The 15901-nt window shown below is 40.5% G+C and overlaps 1 protein-coding gene and 1 long non-coding RNA gene across 4 annotated transcripts in view; one reads left to right on the top strand and one right to left on the bottom strand.

Annotated features, from left to right (window-relative positions):
* Window positions 1–15901, top strand: part of MYLK4 (myosin light chain kinase family member 4) — a 98853-nt gene that overhangs the window by 6446 nt on the left and 76506 nt on the right. Inside the window, exon 1 of one of the 3 annotated variants that reach the window (XM_084794603.1) lies at window positions 15210–15375. The exons of the other annotated variants lie outside the window; for them this stretch is intronic. Coding sequence (XP_084650729.1) covers window positions 15362–15375 — 14 coding nt within the window. The 5' untranslated portion in view covers window positions 15210–15361. Of the gene's footprint in view, window positions 1–15209; window positions 15376–15901 lie in introns of those variants that run through there. 3 annotated transcript variants of the gene reach the window in all.
* Window positions 4546–8858, bottom strand: LOC311604490. Its single transcript, XR_014781517.1, has 3 exons — window positions 8836–8858; window positions 5611–5683; window positions 4546–4675 (listed from the first exon to the last, which is right to left on the bottom strand). It is a non-coding gene; the product is annotated as an uncharacterized lncRNA (long non-coding RNA).

The raw sequence follows: 15901 nt of genomic DNA on the forward strand, positions 1-15901 counted from the left end.
TGAATGCACTATGTGGTGAAAATGCCCTATATTTAATTTCAAGTTATCCGGAATTGAGGAGTGAGTCACAGTGTGACCCTGACCCTGGGTAAAGCTACTTAACTTCTGACTCTATTTCCAAATGTTTAGGAAGAACGATGACCTCATAGTCCACACAAGAACTGAATTAATAGGATTAGTATACTGGCCCCGCATTTCTAAAACCTTAGCTCTTTGAAGTTCAAGGTTTTCTCCACTAGATGGTGATGGTGCAAAATTAAACCATACCAGCACTTAAAAAAAAAAAATATCACTATTTTGTATTGCCTAGCCAAACTTTGTTTTTGAATCAGCATAAATGCAAATACATGTAAACGCTGATGTAAAATTACACAAAATGAAATCTGGTCAAGCCTAGAGTCAATTTTCCCCTTTAAGAAGTCACTGATAGTTTTCAGCTGTCTGTTGATGCTTGGTTTTTAAACTCTATTTTATTTTATTTAGGGTATTGACGCCTCTACCTCCCTTCCACCAATCCCTTAACCCTGTATAAGAGAGAAAAAAAAGGTGAGTAGAGAGAGGGGGTGCAGACCCCTTTACTTCTCCCAGCTGTTTAGGGTCAATCAGATCCTTTTGGGTCAAGACCAGCAATCGTAGCAAGCGGTCTCCTTGAAGCCACTGTATTGAAACGTTTCTCTCTGCCAGCCACATCCATCTCTGACCTTTCCAAACTGCTGATGCCACCATCACAGGCTACACTTCATCTCTCCCTGTGTGTGCTCTCCTATGTATCTTCCTCAGAGTCCTCAACCATGCCTTTCTCTGTGCTGTCCAAGGCAGGCCGTTACCAGCTGGCAAAGACCACAACCTGCAGGAGACAATTATAAACTATGAACAAAGTAAAGCCCAAATGGAGATCCCGCGCTTGGGATTATAACATAACTGAGTTTACAAAGGACCCAAAACATCCATTACATAGCCAGGACAGCTGTCCTTGAGTGCTTACTTTGAGCTGTGTGCACCTTTCCTCTTCTGCCTCACAGTCTGCCATGTGGTCATTGAAGGCTGGAATAGACCTTCTGATTGAGATGGTCCATGAGCATGACCAGTGTTTCCCGGCTGTGCTTGGACACGGGTGTACTGTGAGCCTGCTCAGGCTGCTAAACCTCTGGGCATTGTCTTGAAACCTCATGTTCATTTTCACGAAGTCTAGCAAATCCCACATGGCAAGCGTCTCAGCCATCTTCAGTCACTTTCATCATGGCTACCGCTCTGCTCATCGTCTGCTGCAGTTCCATGACTCTCCTAACCGTACCCAAAGCTCATGTCTCTTTCTCTTTTCTGCATTCTCTTGATTCTGTGCTGCGTTGCTTATTAAGTTTATTTTAGATATTTTCTTGGCACTGCAAGTAGGACCTTTAAACTCTATTCCCTTACCTTTCTTGACATAAAAATGCATCAATTCTTTAGAGTTCATTTCTTTCATACTTGTGACATCCTAGTAGTTTTAAGTGCTTTTAGGTTCGTGCTGGGAATTCCAGCCCACCCTCTCCATGAACTTAAAAGCCAAGGTTATGACACCAAATTTTGGTAAAACAGAAAGATCTTCTGCTGTAGATTAACTGACCCTGACAGAGGAAGCACGTTCACATTTACGCATGCCGTGTGTTAGCATCGATGCAGTTTGGAAGAAGAGAGGGGAGGAGCTGCTTACTAGCCCCATGATAAGAAGCTCTTGTGCTCAGGCAGTCAGTCATGTTCTGCATGCTCCTTTCAGGGAGAAGGATCTTGTTTTCTGTGAGTAGCAAGTTTGTAACAGCAGAGGGCATCAGCTGAATGAACAGGTTTCTTCCACACATGCTCAATTAGAGATAGCTCTTGGTTTTTTTGCTGGTTTCTGGTAGGTTCTAGAGGTAGTCCTTGCAAAACAGCTTCAAAGAGCCTTGTGCTTGGTTACTTTATAACTAGTTTCTAGGCAATTTAATTTGTAGCATAGTAAAAAAATTTTTTTTGTTTGTTTGTTTTATCTGATCTTTTTCCAGCTGGCACAGATCTTCCAAATCTAGGGTTTTCCTGAGTGATACAATGCCTGTGTTATGCAAATAAGGCAACACTCAGTGTTCCCTAGGATTGGAACCTGGTTGGCGATTTAATCAATTTTGCCTAGAAGATGAACTTCTGCTAAAAATTCAGTGGAACTTCCCAGTGGTGAACACACTGAATGGAGAGGGAGGGTGGCATGTCATTATATAAGGGAAAGAGGGAGGGCATGGGAGGCTATGCCTGGACCTTGGGCCTTACTGTAGATTGGATCTGGAGTGTGCCTCCAAAGACCCATCTGCTAAGCCATATTTGCCATCTTGTGGCACTGTTGGGAGATGATAAAACCTTTATGAGACAAGTCCTAGTGGGAGGTAGGTTGCTGGAGAGGTGTCTTTGAAGAGGATATTTAGAATCCTAGCCCCTTCCTGTTCCTTTCCTAGTAAGGAAAGCGGCTACGAGGTAGCTTTCTCCCCTTCATCTTCCCGCACTGATGTTCTGTTGTCTCACCACAGGCCCAAATGGAGTCAACTGATTCTGATAGAACTCAAAAGCTGTGAGTCCAAATAACCCTTTCCCTCTTTAACGTTGCCTCAAGCATTTAGTTACAGCAGTAGAAAGCTGATGAACACACTCACCATGGCCTAGAAGCCTTGCACCCCAGAACCCTGAGAAACTGTGAGGGTGGAATGAAGAAAGGACAGACACACAGTCACATCACTGGGTTATGGTGGGAGTTTCTTTTAACTTTATGCTGTATAATCTGAAATTTCAGCATGTTTATTATGTACAGCCCAGAATGTGGTGTGTGTGGGTGGGTGTGACAGGGGTGGGAGAGTTAGGGGGTGAGGGTTGTGGTGGAGGGGTGGGGCCTGGCATTGGTTAAGGTTTGGGGAGTGGTTAGTTCACTTGGATAGGAGGTCTCTGGAGAGCAGCAGTCTCAGGCAGCAAACATCAGGGAATAGGAAAGCTAAAGTTGCTAGTCTTTTCACACACTGACCAGTCATTTTTAAACACTAATATTTGGACTCCTGAGGAGAGCTTTGCCACCCCTGTTGAGCCCGGCCCACATGGGGAACCAGCTTTGCCAGTGTCCCCTGGGTCCAAGGCTTTGGTATCCTTGACAGCGTTGTGCCCATTGTTAACAACACACAGGACTTGGTTTACTCCCTGCTTGCCCTTCTCCCTGCTCACTCTCCCTTTGTGGCTGCTTTATAACGAAACCTTAATCACTTAAGTATGGTTTTCCTTTTGGTGAGTTCTGTTAAGAATTTCTACTTAACTATCCCGCATTTGCACCTTATCAGTGAGAAGTGAAAGTAACTCCTAGGATGTCAGTTCAGTCTGAAGTGGGAGGAGCCGTTGTGTGAAGAACGTTGCTCTTAACCAGGAAAGGACGTACTAAATAAGCAGTGGCGTGTCAGAGCTGAATGGCAGAATACACAGCTGATATTAGGATAATAACTCTTGAGTCTTCCGTTCTATTACTAAATGTTGTCAAACTATTGGAGAAAACGTGCAGCTTTATCTTGTGAGCATTTGACAGCGGTCCGTGTTCATCCCTGACTTACAAACAACAAAACTCTATTAAAGACACCTCCTTCATGGTATGGGGTTTTCCTCAGCCAGCGCTCATTATGATGTTTAATGATCAGGGGCGCTCAAACCGGCTTTAATGTTCGTATCCAGCTCCCCACCCTTGCACACCACGCCTCCTCACCCTAGAGTGCCTTTCTAGCCTTCCCCTAGGTTTGGAACCCCAGGTTACCTTTCTGCATAGAGGTGCTATTGTTAGCTTCTCCCTGGCCCCAGGCCGTTTGGCTGCTCTTTGCCATATGCTTAGTCTACCCGGACTGTCCCTCATAGCAGCTACCTGGCAGGAGCCCAACCGCCAGTTTCTATATCTGTTTCCACTCCTCCTGCCAACCTCCACCCGAGAGTAAAGTTCTTCCCCCTTTGCCAGCTCGGTGCCAAGTACTGGGCCTCACATGCTGTGGGCTGTGCTGGCACAGAATCAATGGGTGAAAGCAACTGGGCAGGCCTAATGTGTAGGCTTAACTCATTTGCCCAAGGCTAATGTTTGGAACATTCTGTTTCTACTGAGAAAACCACCTGACTCGGGCTTTTAAACTTGTAAAAGTAAGATGAAGACCTACTGCTGCTTTAGATATTTAGAGAAGCCTTCCAAAAAGAAAAAGAAAAGAAAAGAAACATTTTTAGAGGCGAAAGTAAAATAGTCATCTAGGAAGAATGAAGAGATGAAACTAGAAAGGAAAAAACAGATTCTTTTTGAGAGCCGTGGGACTGACAAAAGAGGTGTGGGGAGCATGCCATACATTTTTTTTTTCCTCCTATACTGTCTTGGGTTGGAAGACCAATGGCAGGAAGGCTGCAGGTGAGCAGAGCTTTCCGGGCAAACAAGGTTTTCTCCAAGATCTGGAAGGTTCAAAGCGCCCGTGTTCCCCAGCTTTGCTCTGGCTCCAGAGGATGACACCTGCTCGAAGCATCTACAGCACTGACCTTGGGGGTGCATGTGGGCATCCTCAGCAGGTCAGCAGTGAGGTCTTCCTCAGCCGCCTCACTGATGGACTGGTTGTGAACACAGCTGAGTCTTTGAGGAGCTTCCAGAATTATGTAGAGGACACACTTGGCTCTGCTGAGTTGAATGCTAAAGGAAAAGAGAGAATTTAAGAAAAGTTCCTTTAAAAGTATTTGGAGACCAGTATTTAACTATCCAGAAGAAAGAAAAAAAAAGTGAGCCTGATCTCATGTGAAAAGTAATAAATTCAACATAGATGACTGGTCTCAATGAATGGAGAATTCTGTAAAGCACCGTCACTTGATGGCTTTGTGTAGATGTTTTCTTGGAAAGGACACAAGTAGTGTTGATCATTAAAAATCTAAAATTGACTTTATCAAAATTTAAATGCATTTGTTAGAAAGACATTTTTGGGTGCTGGGCATGATGAATCACACCTGTAATCCCAGCCCTTGAGAAGCAGAGATCAAACTATCTCTATGAATGTAAGGCCAGACTGGGCTACAAACATTAATTAATTAATTAATTAATTACATTAAAAAGATACCTTTAGAAAAATGAAACTACAATCTACACATGAAGAAATAGAGAAAAGAGATTTGTGTTCTGAGTATGGAAAGAGACCTAACTGCAATAGTAAAACAAAAATAGCCCCTTTGTAAGTGAGTAAAAGTTCCATGACAAGGTGTTTGAATAACCAAATAGAGACATAAATTTAGATGCAAATTACAATGGATGTCACCCCATTCCAACCAGAATGGCACAAACCAAAACTACTGATAATATTGCATTTCAGCTAAGAAAATATGTAATAACTGTCAGACCATTTCTATTCAATGTTGTAAGGAATAAAAAGATTGAGGATTGTAATGAAAAAGTGACACATCTTTATTTGTAGGTTGTATACACTGAAGAATTATGTATAGAAAAATTATTTTAAGTTATATCAATTTAACAAGTTGTCTGCTTTAAATAGTCAATGCTGTAAGTAGACACCCATAGAAAGAAGCTTAAGAGCAAAAGCAGGAAACAGCAGCAAAACTATTAATTACCTAAGAATAAATCTGATGAAAGATATAAAGAGATGGTTTCCTTCCTTCATAGGAGGGAGGTTGTAAAATCTCCCTGAAAGAAAGTGAAAAGGAATGTGGTAAATGGAGTGATACTACATAATTGCAGTTCCTAACACCCATTAGAGTAAGAGGTGAATTACTGCCAAACTCATTTGTAGATTCAGTTCCATCCCAGTTGATAGGCCACAGGTGTGTGTGTGTGTGTGTGTGTGTGTGTGTGTGTGTGTGTGTAACTATAAACTAACAAGCTGACTCTACAAATGTTTTAAATGTGCTAAGAATAGCCAAGACATCCTCAGTGGGTGTAGACGCTTGTTAAAAGACAGCCCCCAAACATACGAATATTACTGCAGGAAGAGACTGTCTTAAAAAATAGTGAGAAAAAAAAAAGATAGACTTTTCCATAAGAGATGCAGAGAGAACATATGCAAATACTGGATCTATTTTACTTCATAACAAATTCCTATATGGGAAGTTCAAATTATATTCAGAAAATAAAATATAATATCAAACACACTATAAATAAAATTATTTATAAATATTATAAATAAAATATATTGAACATAGTATTTAAGATGTATTTGAAAATTCCTACATAATGATAAAATAATAGACAATTTGTCAAAGCATGAGATGAAAATCCTTACATGCGTTTAATGGAAGCGAAATATGTATATATACATATGAGAATATAACCATTTAGTCATTAAAGAAACACAATTTAAGTGTTTAAAGTGCTATGTTGTTACATGGTCACTAAATTAGTAAAAAAAAGCGTCAAAAGCAGCGCAAAGAAGCATTACTGGTGCACTAATGGAATATATTGGAATATATTGTTACCTATATATATGCACTGTGCTGTTCATAGCAGCCCCAGACCAAAATAATCTACAACATCAATCAGTAGTATAATAAGAGCATAAATCGTATGGAATATTACATAAGTAAAACCAGCAGACACAAAAATATAGTAAACTATATTAGACTATTTAAAAGGAAAAAGATACAAAAGAACACAAACAGTATGGATACGTTCACATACAAATTCCAAATTAGCATCAGGTTATTTGTTTATAGCACACATGTAAGTGGGAAAACAATGACTAAAATCAAGGCTATTATCATCTAAAAACTCAGATTAGAAGTTAGTCTGGGAGAAGACAAAGGAACGAGGCTTAGCGGTGCTGTCAGTATCGTAGTGTATGACCTCGTGGTGGCTTTATGAATGATCATAGTTCTTCTTAAGCTATATTTGCTGTTCCTTTGTATTTCCTATGTGTGGCAGCTCAGTGTCAGGAAACTATTTTACAGGCACACTGTAGAATAATAAAATTAAAATACTCAGAAATGTTTTGCCTCTTAGAATCCAGGTTAAAGTTTTAGCTGATATCTCTTGTTTTTTGGGGGGGGGGGTTTAGTAATGTTAATAGCAAGAATATTACCACTAATAACCACAATCGTTGCCATCTGTCAAGTCCCTGTGATGCTCATCTTCCACCCCCCTGCTCCCGTCTCTGTGACTTAAATAGTGTTACTGTCATTTTACAGATGAAAAGAACAAAGCTTAGGATGGCCACACAGCTACTCTACACAGTGCATTTACACAGTGAGCAAATCGTAGCTTCAAACCTCTGCTCGCTCTCTGTAATGCTCATGAGTTCCCACTAGGCTAGCCTCTTTACTCTGAGAGCTATCATTTCATTTAAATGTAATTTCACTCAGGTTAAAAAGGAAACAAATGCTTGTAGACCAGTGGATGACTTTAGAAAAGCATAGATCATATGCATTGCGATAATCTTGCCTTACATTTAAAATTTATTTTTTCTCTATATTATCATTCACTTAATATTTATTGATGGGGTATCTTTTAACCCATAAAAATTGGGAACATAGGTAGGCAGAGTGATGCACACCTTTAATCCCACACTTGGGAGGAAAAGGTAGGTGGAACGCTGTGAGTTTGAGGCCAGCCTGGTCTACATAGTGAGTTCCAGGACAGCCAGAGCTACATAGTGAAATTGGTCTCAGACAAACACATTTGGAAACTCCTGTAAATACTCTTCTGTAATCTTCCATTTTTTTTTCTGAGTTGATCATTACATTTATTCTTTTATTGTTAGGTATGACTGATGAAATAATGTTACTCTTTCTATAGAGATACTATCCTATTTAAGCAACTCTTCTTTTTATGTTATTATTATTTTAATATTTTATTGCAATTTATTATTATTTTCATCATCATTGGCAACGTTGGAGATTGAATACAAGTGGTAGATACTCTTACCACTGCGCTACATCTTCACCCCCTAATTAGTTTTTTTAAGTATAAAAAATAAGATCACTATGATACCTTCAAGGATAACATCTTGATATAATGCACTTCTTCAAAATAAAACTCTTTTAAAAAATGCATTGATGTGGTCCAAGGGTGTGGCTCAGGTGCCTTTCATAATAAGCCTCCTTCTTTTTCTACCAAGTGTGTGAGAGTCATAGCATCCCCCCCACCTGGCCTCGCCCAGCTTCCTTTACAGTGAACACGTGTTCCGGGTGGGAACTGCATTAGCAATGCCTTTCATTCTCTTGGTGGCTACGAGGAGTTTTTACAGACCACTGAAGTGGTTGCAACCACGCTCTTCAGTCCTTTTGGACACATAGTCTTTACAGACCTCTGAAGTACCTGCAACCAAGTTCTTCAATCCTTTTGAACACTAGCAACTTACTGGACCTGTTCTGAAGCTGCCCAGCTTACATTCTACCTAAACATCTTTCACCTTTCACAGTAGATAACACATCCCAGCAGTGCGTGAGGTTTTCCCAGATTACCCCCCCCCCCGCCCCCATCAGCCGTTACCATGCCCCCAGCTCAGTGTTTTTCCTCGTGGAAAATTTCTCCGCCGAGCCTTGCCCTCTGGGAGAAGCCCGCCAGCCAGCTTTGGTAAGAGAACATGACTGGAGGTTTGCTCTTCTGTAATTTCATGCCTCGCTGCTATCATAAGCTGCGTCTGGCTCCTCAAATCCTCTTCCAATTTAGGAGGTAGAAAAGCATTTCTAAGCACGTCAGTATAAATACACTGTTCTTCTAGTTCCTGAAACTGAAAAATGATGATTCACGCCATAGGAGAGGGGAATTGTAAGTGAACGGCGGCCTCCTGGACCCCGCTCGCTTGCTTAGAGTGGAGAATCACAACAGGAGTGTGAATTTACCTGGTAGCCAGCATCTTCCTTTCTTCTTTCCTACTTGTACTTAAAGAAGTGACAGAAGGGAGCTTCACATGAGGGGTGTGGGAAGAGGCAGATCCTACAGTGCTGTGTAATTATAAATATGTGTGAACTAGCCCATGATGTGAAACACTTATTATTTTCATTGTCATGACCAGAAGCAATCAAGGAGCACCCCTGTACCCAGTTCTTGATTTTTAAGGAACATTTCTGTGACCTGGCTTTGATTTTGAAATGTCTTTTGTTTTTTTCTTTTTAAAAGAACCAGAGTTCCTTGAAGAAATGAAAAATCCCAGAAATAGAGTGAAAATGTAGAGGAAGTTAAGAGCAATAAAATAGTGTTGGTGTATCAAAAGTACACAGCGGCGAACACAGCTGCTCTATTGATCAAATATGCAACAATTTGACAAGTCGAGCATTGAAAGGAAGGATGTAAGGGGTTTTCTGATTTGTTTCATTTGTTTCTTTTACTTTATACTGATACTTAAAAGGGAGAGATGCAGGTTCGGGAAGGAAGCATCGTGATTTAGAAGAATTTCAGTGGGCGTGGAAGAAATGACAGGCTCAGAAACACACTATTACATAATCACCATGCTAATCTGTCCAATCAGCAATAGATACTAAGGGCCTGGGCAGTGAGTCGGCAGAACCCAGGAGTCCCACAGAGTCCCATAACGTACTTATTATGTGAAAGAGAAAAAGATAACTTTACAATAGAGAAATCTGGTGGACACCACCATCATCAGATCATCAATTTATCTTTAATAAATAAGGATGGCACAGGTTGGCATTGTGTGCCACCTGTTGGGATATCCTAAGAAAAATACAGTATGCCTCTGATTTTCTTGCCACGAGTCTAACTTGGCCCTTATATGAGGACATAATCAAGCAATTCAAACTGTGATAATTTATGAAGCTATATTTGTCTGGAGTTTTCAAAACTAACAATTCCATGTAGAATAAAAGGAAAAAGAGAAAAGGTTGATTGCTTCCTAAATAGAGAAAATGGGCTTTAAAAAAAAAAGGATTTATAGCAAATGCGCTATGGGACATTTGACTGGACTCTGTAATGTGAGAAATGTCTTCCTTCTGGGGAGACATGCTCGTGCATGTAGGATGAAGTCTCAGGAAAACGCAAGTTCTGGAAGGAAAACAGAAACAGCAGATGAAAGACACTAGCATTTAATGATGATAAGAAAATCATAAATAGCTATTACTGTGCTCTTCTTATAAGGCCTCTGCAAGTTTGAACTTTAAAATGTTTTGAAATTCTCTATTTTTACTGTTCTAGGGACCAAATCCAGAACCTCATGCATCTTAGACAAATACTTTCCTACTGAGCTACAGCCTTAGCCTCCAGGTTTGTTTTTGTTTTTTGTTGTTTGTTTTGTTTTTCAAGACAGGGTTTCTCTGTGTAGCCTTGGCTGTCCTGGACTCACTTTGTAGACCAGGATGGCCTTGAACTCACAGAGATCCTCTTGCCTCTGTCTCCTGAGTGCTGGGGTTACAGGCGTGCGCCACCACAGCCTGGCTCAGGTTTGTTTGTTAAAAGTTTGGGATGCAAAGGTATCCAACAAATGGTGTAAAAGTCATATACAGCTTTGGGAACTTATTCACCAATTCATTTGTGATAAGTATTGCATGTTGTACTTCTAAGGACGCATCATGTGCTATTTTCTCAGTAACCTATCAACTCAGGGATAAGTATTTGTATTCTACAATAAATAAAATGGCATATAATTAAAAGAACAGCTAACTCAACCACTATAGGAATAATTCACTAAGAATTTTTAGTATGTTTTTGTTTTGTTTGATTTGATATGTTTGGTTGATTGGTTGGGCTGGTTTTTTCAAGATAGCTTTAGCTGTTCTGAACTCTCTTCATACAGTTTTCAGTATGTTTCAAATAAATTACTCTTAAATGCTCCTATTTACATTTTATGCGGTTTTTTAACACCTCTTTCCTTTCATGTTTTAAACAGGAAAAGAAACAGAAAATGAATTACATGCCTAAGAAATTCAGTTTGTTTCTTTCTTTATTTCTGTGGATTGAAGATAGCCTCAGGGCCTCGTATCTGCTGGCAAGAACTCTCCCAACTAACTATGCCTGCAGCCTGCCTGGAGTTTTAGACTCCTTGGTTTTTGTTACAAAATATTTAGCTACTTACTCACTGTCACTTGGAAAATTTAAAGGTCTAATATCAAATGGACTGTAAACAAGTCTGGACATTAGGTAACATCATTGCTTTCTTGGCTGAAAGCATCCTGTCTCCAAGGAGATAGTAAGTGACAGGGGCTAACTTCATATAGCACACATTTTTTACTAATTACAAAAGCTCACGTTACATGACATTTGTGCTGGAGGAAAAGTATGAGGCTCGCTCTCCCATTCATCTTTTTTCCTTTCTTCAGCTCCAGGTGCCTCGGTACTCTGGGTTTAATTTATGTCTCCCTGGATCACTGCCTTGGTCACTTGGAACAACCAGCTCCAAACTGCCTCGTAGCCCTCGCTCCCTCCTCCTCCTCTTAACAAGACTATTTTTACGAATCATATTAAACTGGATTTTCTTTTATTCTTAGTTACGTTAGTAAAGTATACTTTGCAGATCACAAATTGTCCCATCTAAAGTATACAATTCAATGGTATTTTAAGACATTTGGTGGGTTGTGTAATCATTACAACATCCAGCGAGATACTGTTTACTAAATTAGCTAAATTCCTGACACCACACAGCTTTCAATGTCTATGGGTTGGTCTTTATTTCTTTTCTTTTCTTTTTTTAATGTATATGATCCCATAATATGTGTCCTTTATCTCTGGCCTTTTCCCATTTATCACCATGTTTTAGTCTATTCGTGTTATAGGAAGTATCAACATTTAATTTCCAACTAGTATTCCAATTGCATGGACATACCATTGTGTATTATAACTATTGGGCATTTGGGTTGTTTCTTATTGTGGCTGGTGTGTGTACTGCACCTCCCAACACTTATGACCAAGGATTGCATGCTCTTGTGTTTTCATTTCTCTTCCCTGTGTGTACAGAAGTGCAGGACTTCTGAGAAGTAACTTAAACTCATATCCCATTTTCAAAACCTATTTTCCATTCCTGTCCCCTGTCCGATGAAAGCTCCCCGTTCTAGCCAGGTTTGTCTTTCTCTGTCTCTTTATAATCAACACTCTCCCAGTGCGCCCAAAATGTTATTTTGTTGTGATTTGAATTTGCATCTCCCTGATGACTGATTGTCCACTTGTCCATTCAAATCCTGTGTCCCCTTTTAACATTGGAATGCATGTCATCCCACTAGTGAGCTGCAACAATCGGCTGTATCTTCTGAATACAGGCCCCTTATCAAATCTGTGCTATCGAAGCATCTTCTCTGGGCCGTAACTGTCTTTTAATTTTTCAAATGCTGCCTTTGGAAGAGTCGAGTCTTTGAATTTCGATGGAGTGCAATTTATCAATTTCCGCTTTTAGGGTGACACCCTATGGTGCTTTATGGAAGGTAGTACATGTAATTGTTGGGGGGCAGCTGGAATGAGGCACCCTTGTGTGCGGAAGCCTGTTTTTCTGGAGAAATTCGCCAAAGCTGTGTATAAACAGAAACAATCAGCATTTTCCAGCCTGCTTTAAATGACAAGACAAGGTGAGCTGTCAATGATGCTGGCTCACGCGACTCCTCAGATTGCAGTCTCTTCCTTGGGTAGTGGAAATGTTGTTTAAAAGAGAAAAAAAAATCGCAGAATTCTGTTCTTATTTTTGAGGATTTCATATATGTATACAATGAAATATATCCACCCCCATTTCCCTCCTTCATCTTCCTCATATTCCTCCAACATGTCCCCCTCCTAACTTTACTTCCTCCTGAAAGGAATGATTCCTCCACCCCCACAACCTCCGGCAGCCATCAACTGCTAGTTAAGGGGTGAGGCATAGAGAGCACCCTTTTGGCGGCCTTGATCTTGTGCAGGTCGTGTGCAGGTAAGCACAGCTGCCGTGAGGTCAGAAGTATCATGAAATTATTTTTGTAGACCAGGCTGGCCTCGAACTCATAGAGATGCCCCTGCCTCTGCCCTCCCCTGGTGCTGGGATTATAGGCATGTGCCACCATGCCTGGCTGCCTCCTCTTTAGTGCTGTTTCCGGAACTTTGGTAGTGGGATAGTGGAGGAAGGTGGCAGTATATGCCTAAAGACATGAATAAGCAGGTTACCAAGATGAGACTTGATAGCTTATGACCATATAGTAGAGGAGGAGGTCCCCCTTGGTCACAGACCTAGGGGAGGGGAATAGGGTGAAAGCAGGAGGGAAGAAGGGAGGAACGGTGGGATACAAGGGATGGGATAACAAATGAGATGTAATCTGAATAAATTGATTAAATTAAAAAATAAAATAAAGTATAATGGAAAAAAGGACATTAGCGCTCAGCACTTGGTTTTACAATCAAGAATTTCTTAGCTCTGTGAAAGGCTATTTTCCTTTGATTTATATTTTTTAAAAGTCAGGTAAATCTGAAATGCCAAGGAAACACTGGCAATTGCTCATATCTTTACTTTTAATTTTTCTAGGCAAATCAGCATTTCAGAGCATGCAGTGGACTGCAGGTCCTCAGGACAGGCAAAGGAATATGAGCATGAACATAACACCTAGACACCTAGTCAACTGTTGTACCAGATAACTTGTGTTCCAAACCATCAAGCTCAAACAGTGTGACTTAGCAGAACTGTGTCACTGTCACCCAAGTTTATAAGACAGATAACACAAATTCTCTCAATTAACTAAACATTTAGGATACTAAGTACAATCAAAATCATTATTTCTAGTGTTTAAGTAGCAAATATTTATTTATTGGGTGCATATTCTATATGGGAATACCCTTATGTAGACAGCCGTACAAATTTGAATCTGCAACCTATACATCTTCCATAGATCTCCGTTTCTGTGACTTTAGTCACAGAATGTCCAATGAACTTGTCAAAAACTGAGTTCTAGACTTTGCCCCCAGCTCTGCACATCCCACATGCATCTCATTTCACGTCACCTTTGCCCTTCAGGTGTGCAGAGGGAATCTGCAAATCATCCCGTCTACTGTCTTCCCTTTCTACTCTGTATCTAGTCCATCAGAAACCCCGTTGGCTCCAAATGAAGTGCGGAAGCATGCTTAGGGTTCTAGAACAAAAACAAAAAATTAGCAGAAAAATGAAGAAAATTTACTATTGGGTTTTGCTAATAGTAATGCATCTGCTGGCCCTGGCTCTCTAATGCTTGTGGCCAAGAGCTAAGGAGACAGGAGTTATGACTTCATTTTTATGTTCTGACTGGAGGGTGTGGCTACATACATCTTCCTTATTCTGAGAAGGATTTGCCTTGTCAACACTTATACACAGTTTAATCATGCCTGTAAAAGTTGATAACCTCGCATCAGTTCAGCCTTTTGAGACTATTTTGTTGCATAGTGTGTCTCCTCCTTGAAGAACTAAGTTTTTTGAATTCTAGAAAAATAGCAGCAGTCCAGCTTTTCAAATAAGATTGTGCTAGAATATTTTAAATGATACTTAAGATGGAAAACACCCATTTTTGTCTTGACAGGCAAACCTTTATTTAAATAATAATAATTAAAAAAAAGGATGTCAGGCTGCTGGTAGCAACGTGGCAGAGAGGGCATAGAAAAGGTTGGACAAGAGGTGACAGTTGTCTGGGTCGTGAAGAGTTAGGGTGCTATCTATAATGTCAGCTTTAGCTTGTCAGCAATATAAGTTGTATATCAGTATATAAATCTAGGAATAGCAGGCCTGGGGAAGTGTTTCTTTTCATTATGACCCAGGAAGAGTCACAGTGTTACTCATGAGAGCACTCTGTGTGAAATCCACCTCTAGCCTTTGTTCCTACCTGGATATGTGTGCCTTTGACCTTTCCCCTCAGCGGAGACCTTTTAAATCCCGTAAAGACTGAGCAACTTAAACAACACTTATTAAAAGCATTCAGAGGGACCGCATACTACAATTGGATCGCTTCATACCATCAAAACAAATGCGCATGTAAACTTTGGGCTCATATTTCTTGCATCCCGGCAGCTGCAATCAGGTCTGAGCCGAGTATGCGACCACAGAGCACAAATCCAGCCCAGTCATTACAGGGGTACTGAGAGGGGGAAGGTAAAGGTGATATTTCATCCACTGTTCAGCTCATCCTCTCCTTACCTGACCTTTGAAATGGAGCCATCAGCTTTGAAAGGCCTGGCATCTGAAATTAATATTCTTCCCCCATCTGACCAAGGAAGCAACAGCTGAGCAACATGAGATCAAGGAGCCTGTTAGTTTAAACAGGGGCTCAGAGTGGCATTTGAGAGGGAGGACACCTCCTCTGGTGGTAGGCACTTGTCTTCCCAGATGACTTCTGCGCACCGAGAGTGAAGTCTCTTACAGAGAGTCCTGCAGTCAGTTTGAATTCTGCGGATTCCCGTTATCTGCTGGAAAGAATCCTCCGCTGGTGGAGTGGCTCAGACTCCAGGATGTCCTACATGTGGTAAAATCACTTTTGTTTATTGTTAGAACTGCGTCAATCTCGCTTTTCTCTCTGTGTTGCTTTAAATAACAATTCCTTCAAAACTCCAGGCAGAGCTCAAGGCTTGGTATTTCTTTATGGTATTTCAGACGTAAACTTCTGTTGTAATATGTCGATTTTTGTGGGTTCCTGATCTAGTTTTGGCATTGCCTGCAGCTCAGCATTCTACCTTAGCCACAGCTCACCATTAAGCAGACATGCATCTCTCTTCTTATATTAAGAATTCTTTTTACAGAGAATTTTACAAAATACTAATTAAATGGTCCATAATGTATCTATAGAGTTCTGGTTGATGTTATTTGCATTTTTTAAAATGTAAATTCTTTAAGCAATGTATAGAAATTTGTAAAGCTCCGAATGTAAAATACTTTATAACTCTCATAGGTCATTTTACTCTGTGGATTGTAAAAATGAAGCTTCATTGGCGGAATTAGAAATGATGATTACTAGAGGAGATAAAGAAAATTTCAAAGAATTTCCAGCAGGG

Source organism: Acomys minous (assembly GCF_964271855.1).
Source record: "Acomys minous genome assembly, chromosome: 9".
NCBI lineage: Eukaryota > Metazoa > Chordata > Mammalia > Rodentia > Muridae > Acomys > Acomys minous.